Source organism: Tyto alba, unplaced genomic scaffold (assembly GCF_018691265.1).
Source record: "Tyto alba isolate M040663 unplaced genomic scaffold, T.alba_DEE_v4.0 Super-Scaffold_22, whole genome shotgun sequence".
Lineage (NCBI taxonomy): Eukaryota > Metazoa > Chordata > Aves > Strigiformes > Tytonidae > Tyto > Tyto alba.
The window spans coordinates 11,367,741-11,375,804 of record NW_024881296.1 but is presented as its reverse complement, the minus strand read 5'-3'; the positions used below and the strand labels follow the sequence as shown (position 1 = coordinate 11,375,804).

The window sequence follows — 8,064 nt, the reverse complement described above, 5'->3', positions numbered from 1 at the left end:
ACTCAGAGGCGTTTTCTTCTTTTTTTTTTTTTTTTTTTTTGACTGAATATTTGCATGTGTTTCAGTCCTGTGGTAGTAGGTACATCTATGAGCATATGCAATTCATAAACGGGCACCTGCAGCTAAAGTTCGGTTCGTCAGGCTTTTAATCAAGTTATCCTGTGTGAGCTTAAAACTACTGCAGCTGTAACACGCCATACATTAAACTTCAGTGCCTTCAGGTGTGTCCTGCATGCAGCAGAGTCACATGGTCCTCATTTTTGCTCCAGGTGTTATGGGAGTGTATTGATATCTTGGAGATGCCCGTATTTACTCTAGTAACTGAAGAAATTAGAGAGGAAGTTACTAGAAAGAAGGCTGCAAGTCCTTTGTACTGGTGAGTAAAAAATATTTCATGTGACGTTGATGGCTTTGGTTTTTGCTATTTTGTTACACTTTTATTATTACTTTTTGTAGTATTTAGGTAACGTGTTATGAATTTGGCTGCTTACTTTTGTTGTGGAAAATGCTGTACTTTATGTTTGTGTTAAACCCCTGCTACTGTTCACCTTATTTTTCCAGAATTTCATGAAGACACTAGTACTAAATAATAACCCTCAAAGATGAGGTGTGATGTGAGGTTTGCCTTTATCCTTTAGACTTTTGAAAGGAAAAACTTCATTACCTGTCTTGTTTCTGAATGATATTTTGTAGTAATACACCTTGAGCCCAATCATATTTTCAATCTGCCTTTTGTTCACATGGCAGTAGAGTTCACTCCAGATCAAGTGGCTGGCGGAGAGCTCTTCTACAGTGTTCTCTCCAAGTAGTCCAAATGAACCGTTTTACCATTCAGAAGCTATTTTCAGGTAACTGGATTCAATGTAGACTTTTAGTTCACTGTCACTTTATCTGAATAGCTACAACAGTTTAGTTCTCTGACAAACTACAAATCGTCTGCCAGCAAATATTCACCAGAAACTGAAGTACTGTTCTGAGCTCCAATAATTATTTTTTGGTATTATGTGAGAAAGTTCTCTTGTCTGTGCCCAATGTAGCTTTGCAGAGCGTGTGGGCAATTAGTGAGGTCACTTTTCATAGTGTGAAAAAGGAAAGTCCTTCTTTCTGCTGAAACAAGTTTGAGCAAAATAGCAACACATACCAACTTCTACTAAAGGAGATGGCAGAGGACTATAGAACCCACCCCAAAACATCTTTTATTTTAGGAGACAAAGACTAAGGTGTCAGGTATCTACGGGTGCAGCCACTCCAGCGGTATTGTCCGGCCGGGACCCCAGAAGGGATTTGATTTCTGAGGCTGAGCCGCTGCGGGGCTGAGGGCTTCCAGGCAGGACCCGGACCCGCACCCGGCGCCGGCCCGGGGCTCCTGCCCGCCCGCCCTGGGCCCGGCTCCAGCGCACCGGGCCGCGGCTTTCGCCTCCTGGCCGCCCCGGGGGACGGACCGGCGGCTCGGGCAGGTCACGCTTCGGAGCGCCGGGAGCCCCTGCCCGGGGACGGAGAGAGGAGGCCGGCGCGGCGGCCGCAGCTCCCGCTCACCGCGGCGGCGGGGGGCGCATCCCGCCCCGGGCAGGGCAGGGAGGCGGCGGCGCCCCGGGAGCCCCCGCGCTGGGGAGGTCGGACAAAGGCTTCCCGGCGAGGGAGTGGCAACCGGCGGCGGGGCCCGGGCGAGCGGGTGGGTGTCGGTCGGGATGGGGGGAGAGGGGACGAATGAACTTCCCCCACCACCACCCGCCGTGCGCGGGCAGCCTCCTGCCCCCCGGGAGGCGGGGAGGCGGCGGCAGCCGCTTTCCTAGAGGCGAAAGCGGGGCTTCTCCGCGCCGCTTTCCCCTTCGCCGAAGGCTGCCGGGGGTGTGTGTGTGGGGGGGGGGGGCGGAGCCGGCTTCCTCCCGGGCGGGCGGCGGCCCCTCCACTGCGCCAACCTGCGGGCGGGCCGGAGGCAGCGGCCCCGCCCGCGCCCCCCGCGCCGCCGTCCCGGGCAGCGCCGCCCGCAGCCGCTGCCCGCTGCGCCGGCCCCGGGCTGCGCCTCGCCGGCGGCCAGGGCAACGAGCAGCGGCAGCTTGGAGCCTCTTCTCTCCCGAGTGCCCTTTCATCTCGCTCAGCCCGCTCCTCGCTCGCACCTGCAGCCTCTCCTTCCACCTCCACTCCTCCTACCTTCTCACTTCTCCTTTTCTCCCCCTTCTCTTGCCGTGTTCCGGTTTGGGGGGTGTTTCTGCTTTCCTTCTCTTTCTTCTTCCCCCATCCTGGTCTTTTTTGGACTCTCTTCGGCTAGTGCCTCCTAATTTCTTGATTTCTTCTGATTTTTTTTTTTCCTTGGACTTTGCCTTGTCATGTCAAGATGGAAGTCAGGCATGACTGGCTCTCCTCGTCCCCCCATGAGGGCTTCGAGCAGATGAGGCTGAAGAGCAGACCCAGGGAGCCTTCCCCAAGCCTCACCAGAGTAGGTGCGAACTTCTACAGCACTGTCAAGCAGCAGGACTACAGTGCCAGTGTCTGGCTGAGGAGGAAAGACAAACTGGAGCACGTAAGCCAGCTTCTATTTCCCCCCCCCCTTTTTTTTTTTTTTTATATATATATTTTTTCTTTTATTTCTACACCTCTGTCTAGGTACTCTGTTAGGCAGCCTCTCTGCCAGCTTGGACTCCAGAAGAGAAGTGTTGCTCCAGTAATTGGGCATGGCATTTCCCAAATGGTAGAGAAAGGAGAAACTTAGAGGTCCCAGACTGGTCAAATATGAGGGTAAATAGGATGTAGGTACTGTTCCCAATCCACATGCAAGTCTCTTCCTAACTGGAAATATTTTTTAATGTTCTTGGCTTATTCATTCTTCTATTCCCACAAATTCAGCCCTGATGTGGGAGGAGAAAGATTGGGATGGTGTAGATGGAGGTTAGAGCATTTATCTCAGGGTGATTATAATGTAGATCTAGAATTGCTAAAAGAAAATAGCTTTTTTTTTTTTTTTTTAAATTCTAGCTGTGATTTCCCTCCCCACCCTTCTTCTTGTTCTTCTTCATGCACGGGACTTTGAAAATACTCAATCTATGTGGGGATTAGGAGATTTCCTTCAAGACATCTATTCCTGCAGCAGTAGTATATGACTTAACTGTGTTTGGGACCACAATAGAACTGATACTGTGGATAGCTCTAGTGAATATTTTATGAGAATTTAAGGTGCTTCTAAGTATTCCTGTCTCAGATGATGTTTGAAAGCATTTTTCACATTACATCTAACAGCAAGGAAATGGGTTGAGGTAACCTGCATACTGTGTAAGAGTTTTCTGAATAGCTTATTAGTTGAAACCCATTGTTACAGTGTACAGTACAATCAAAACAGGAGAAAGTATCTGCATTTACAGGGATGCAAAAGGATGTGGATAGGTTTGCATAATGCAACAGTCTGCCATTCTTTACATTAGTGAGTAATTTGCAATCACAGGCACATTGACTTCAAGATACACAGAAAAATATTTTTTGTGGTACAGCCACCTGAAGTCTCATTGGATACAAACGGTCTCATTACAAGGATAAATTGCCTTTATTACGTGAAAATCCTAGATGGCATAGTAGAGTCCTTTAAAGATGAACCCTGAAAAAAGCTCCTCTATCAAATACCCTCCCTTCCCACTAACGTGCGGTGTATTTTATCCCCGATAGTGAAATCTTAAACTTGAGTTGTTTACACTTCCAGGGAAATGACAAAAACCGATGAACTGTTGGAAAGATCACATTTCAAATGTTGAGAAAGGTATTGAATCCTATCTGCCTTCTTACACATGTTTTTGTGATTCTTCACACTAACAACAAGGCTTCACAGTAGTAAGCTTGTAAGCAGAGTATTCTCCCATTGTGAATGAAGAAGAAAGGTCAATGTCTTCTCTCAGAACAGCTAAAACATAGAAAGCACAGAAATCTGAGCTTTGGCTTTTGTAACAGGTTTTTGCTATTCCTTCTTACATGTTGATATGTGTCATTGAATGAATAATTACTAATTGGAGGGATAATCTGTCAACAATTTGATAGCTAACTACTGTTCTGGCAGCTGAATATTAGCATGTTCAGGTATCTGTATTTTAAATCATACTACAATATTAGCATGGACAAGGAAAATCGGCATTAACTTGTTTGAAGATTACAAGTGCAAAATATTTATTTGGGGTGTGGGGTGTGTCGTGCTTTTCTGTTGTATGAAGTCAGTATTTTGTCACAATAGTAATCTCCAATAACCCTGCAGCATTGGTGTGAAAAGCTTTTTCTGTAATCAGCTTGGTATGAACGCGTGTTCTTCTGGGGGTTTCCCTCTCATTTGATCCAGTTATTTTTATTCCTGGAGGCTATAAACAATGTAAAGCAAAAATTGGAACATTGATATTTCTTGCTTGCCATGGTATGTTTATTTCATTGACATTTATTGTGAATACCGTGCAGTACAATAGATATGCCAGCAGTATATACGTGAAAATAGTTTGTTTATATGATTTAAGGTAACTGCATTACTCATGAGTGATGTAACAGACAGGCTATTGCATAGCTCCCCTTAATGATCATAAATAAAATGTGTATTAATTTGTAGATTACATTTTGCTTATACAGTTTTGGAGGAAGTTTGTTATTTTCTATTTTCAGATAAATCTTCAAGGGTTTTGAGTGTTTTCTTGCCAAATAAGTTATTTCCTACATGCCACTCTTCCACTCCAAAAGGCAAACCAATTAATTCGGGACACATCATTTTGAATGGTATAGTCATTGACATACAATAGTTTATGGCCAGTATTGGATGGTGAAGATACACAAACTTCACAAGGTGGGCAGAGAACATGAATAATATTTCATTGCAGCTCCCTCTGAGATAATCATGTTACTTGATACCTATAAAGAAAATCAAAATACGAGTGAGCATTCATGGAGGCGCTGATTTTGAAAGTATGTCGTCATAAATTTGATGCTACATAATGACAGTTGTAGGCAGAAGGGTGTATAGTGAGTGTAAGTCAAGATATGCATGAACAGATTTTGAAGTTTCAAATGTACTCTAGGCCTTGTGGAGGGTGTTGGGTCTTGCTTCGTTTAAATTATTTCTTAAATTGATTTCAGCGTGGTTGTAATAGGGATAAAATTGGGCCAGTATATTTTGTATGCTACTTCCAGTAAATCCTTGTAGACCACAGCAGATATAATATATTGACTTTCATTAAAGTGGCTAGCATGGCTTATTCATGTGTGACACTCCCAATTAATCCATATATAGTTTGAGGGACTAAGAAACATCTTCTGATGCCAATTTTTATCAAATTGCTTATATAAAGTATTAAAATCTCAAATACACAAACGGTTTGTTTCTAGATTTCAAAACTGTAACAGAGTTGTGGGTTTTGGTGTTGTGTCTTTTGATTTATGTGTGTGTTTTTTTTTTTTTTTTTAAACAGATCTTAATTTGAAGAGTGTGGTAAAGTTCAAAATTGAACGGTTGCCATATCTCTTCTAAAAGCACAGAAGGAGTTCAGATGCACAAATATGATACAGTTTCTTTAAAATTGTTCAATACTTTATTATTGACTGACCACAGAGGAAGTCAAAATCTGGAATGTATTGCTGGCGTCTTCCTAATTGATTGTTCTTCAAATGGATCTTAATATAGTGTGTCTCCTTATTGGCTAATTGTTAATGTGGGCTGTCTTCTTCCAAGTGGCAGTAAAATAATTTGTACCATACATGATTTGAACACGACTCACCTGTTTGCTTTTGTAAACTCAGATGCTGTAATTAATCTTAGGTGGATCTGCTGTAACATATTTAACGATAAACCAATGAGGAGTTTTTGCTGAAGTGAGGCCTCAGCCTATGTGTGTGCTGTAGCTAAGGTGTCAGAGCCATACTTTTAATGGAGGAAATTACTAGAGGTGTGAGGAACGCTGACATTGCGGAGGTGACCACAGTGAAGTTGCAAACCTGTGGCTGAAATTCCTGCAGAGTTGAGATTGTTCCGATTCTATGTATGTGCTTCCAGTGGTTTCTCATGCCTTTTTGTTAAGTTGTTTTGTCTGGTAGTGGAAGTGTTGGAGTGAAAAACATTGTGTAAAATATTCTTAAAGTCTTCCTTTGTATACTGTTTTTTTTTTGTTTGTTTGTCTTTGGTGTTGCCTTTTTTTTTTTAATTAAATATGAATTGGTTAAGAGAAATAGGACGTAGGGATGGGGAGAAAGATTGGTTAACCTGATAGACTTTAGCTGGTGGGAGTTACCTGTGTCTGGTTTAATTTACAGTAGCCCTTCGGCGCATTTGTGTATCCTTCAGTAATGACAACTACTGTTTAGCTGCTTTCCTAGTACCTCAGCAAAGAATTCTAGAGAACTTTCTTTTATATAATCAAAATTTAAAACAAAAATGGAACAGATTATTTTTTAAGCTACAACAGATATGCTTCAAGCACGTATTATTTTTTATGACAAATACAAGTATTCCTTCTCAAAGACGCAGTGGTAGCCTTTCCCTAGTAGCTTTTAAATTTATTTACTTAATGATGCTAAAAAATTTTAGAAATTGTCTTTTTAGAAACTGTTTCAAGACAGTAACTTTTTGGGAGACCTGGTATCAGAGCGGTTTTATTTCCTGGAATTCCTCAGTCTGTTACCTTTAATATTATCATAATTAGGAGAAGCTATTGATAATTCTTGCATCATCTCTTGTTTTTACTTATTTTTACTTATGTTCTGATCAGTAGCAAAGGCAACATTGGGTTTTTCAGATCCTAAGTACTCTTGCTGTTATAAGAGTTGACTTGACCAGTTGATGTTATGCAGTTGGTCAGGCATGTTGCTGTCCCTTTGGCAGCATTGATACCCAGAGAGAAAAGAGACTATGAGGTAGAGGGAAGGCAGTGTCGCATGGCAACAGAGGCAGATATCACACTTGCAGATGTTCCAACACTGCCTGACAAGCATGGTTGTGGTACTTTGCAGAGCCTTGTGACCAAATCAGAAATAAAATGTAACTTTAATTCACCTCTCATAACATCTTTATAAAAGGTGAAATCTCAAATCCAATTCTGCCAGTTCATCTTTAGTTTTCAAAAACTATAGTTCTCTTCGGCAGAATTTTTTTCCCCTCTTTTTTCTTTTTTTTTTTTTTTCTCCTTTCCTTATGGTACAAGAAATTGTTAACAAAGCCGTTGTTGGACAGTTTAAAATTGCATTTCTGCTCTTGCATGTAAATTAAAACAAGTGTTAAAAGTCAGAGGACAAATTGGTAGGCTTCAGAATTTGACATCCTAAGGATGGCAGAAGACAGCATGTGCATAGCCATAACACGTAAACAACAATGTGGACATAGCTTGATGTAAAGCAAGTAACAGTAGAACTCAGTCAAGCCAAAGCAGTCGCTGGACAGAGCCAACAACTTTAACTTAAGGTAGAATAATAGAAGAATCTAAATCAGAATTAAAAAAATCATTACACCCATTCCCATAATGGCCCCTGTCTTGTGGTAAATGTAAACACATGGCTTTTTTTGAGTTAAGAGTTGACAGAGTCTTTTACCTTATGCAGGTATAAATAATTTGTAATCTGGAATAATGTCAGATGTTAGGAAGGGTGGAGTGCACCATGTATGAAGGTACATAGTGGTGACACTTCAGGGGGTTCTAAAGAGTTGCTTTCCAGCATTTGGAGCTTTTTGATGGCATGGTTGCAGATTATAATTCCAAATGTCTATTTGGGCCTGGAGATAGTTATCTATATTTATATTTAATCATTAAAATCAAGGGAACAAACTCCATTAAGTAGAGGAACTTTGGCTTTTTCTCAACAGAAGACTGACATTTGGAATTGCCTGCCTGCAACAGTGGTACTGGCGTGCACTGAGATTCTTGCTGAAGTAGTAGCATGCAGTTTGCTTCACTGCTGACAGACTGTGTGTGAAGGAGTTCTGTTGAAATGCTGCTTTCCTTGAAGGTGTCTTTCTCTAGTAATGTTTTGTAGACAAATATAATTAGAAAAAATAAATGTTCAGGGAAATGTAAAAAGGGGACCAAAATAATTGAACAGTGTTGGGAAAATACTGAATAGCAT

At 41.9% G+C, this 8,064-nt stretch overlaps 1 protein-coding gene across 4 annotated transcripts in view; it reads left to right on the top strand.

Moving 5' to 3' along the window:
- Window positions 1-1,970: 1,970 nt before the first annotated feature.
- Window positions 1,971-8,064, top strand: part of PLD5 (phospholipase D family member 5) — a 195,685-nt gene continuing 189,591 nt past the window's right edge. For all 4 annotated transcript variants that reach the window (XM_033008959.2, XM_033008968.2, XM_033008948.2 and 1 more), the window contains exon 1: window positions 1,971-2,521. In XM_033008959.2, coding sequence (XP_032864850.1) covers window positions 2,336-2,521 — 186 coding nt within the window. In that variant the 5' untranslated portion in view covers window positions 1,971-2,335. The remainder of the gene's footprint in view (window positions 2,522-8,064) is intronic.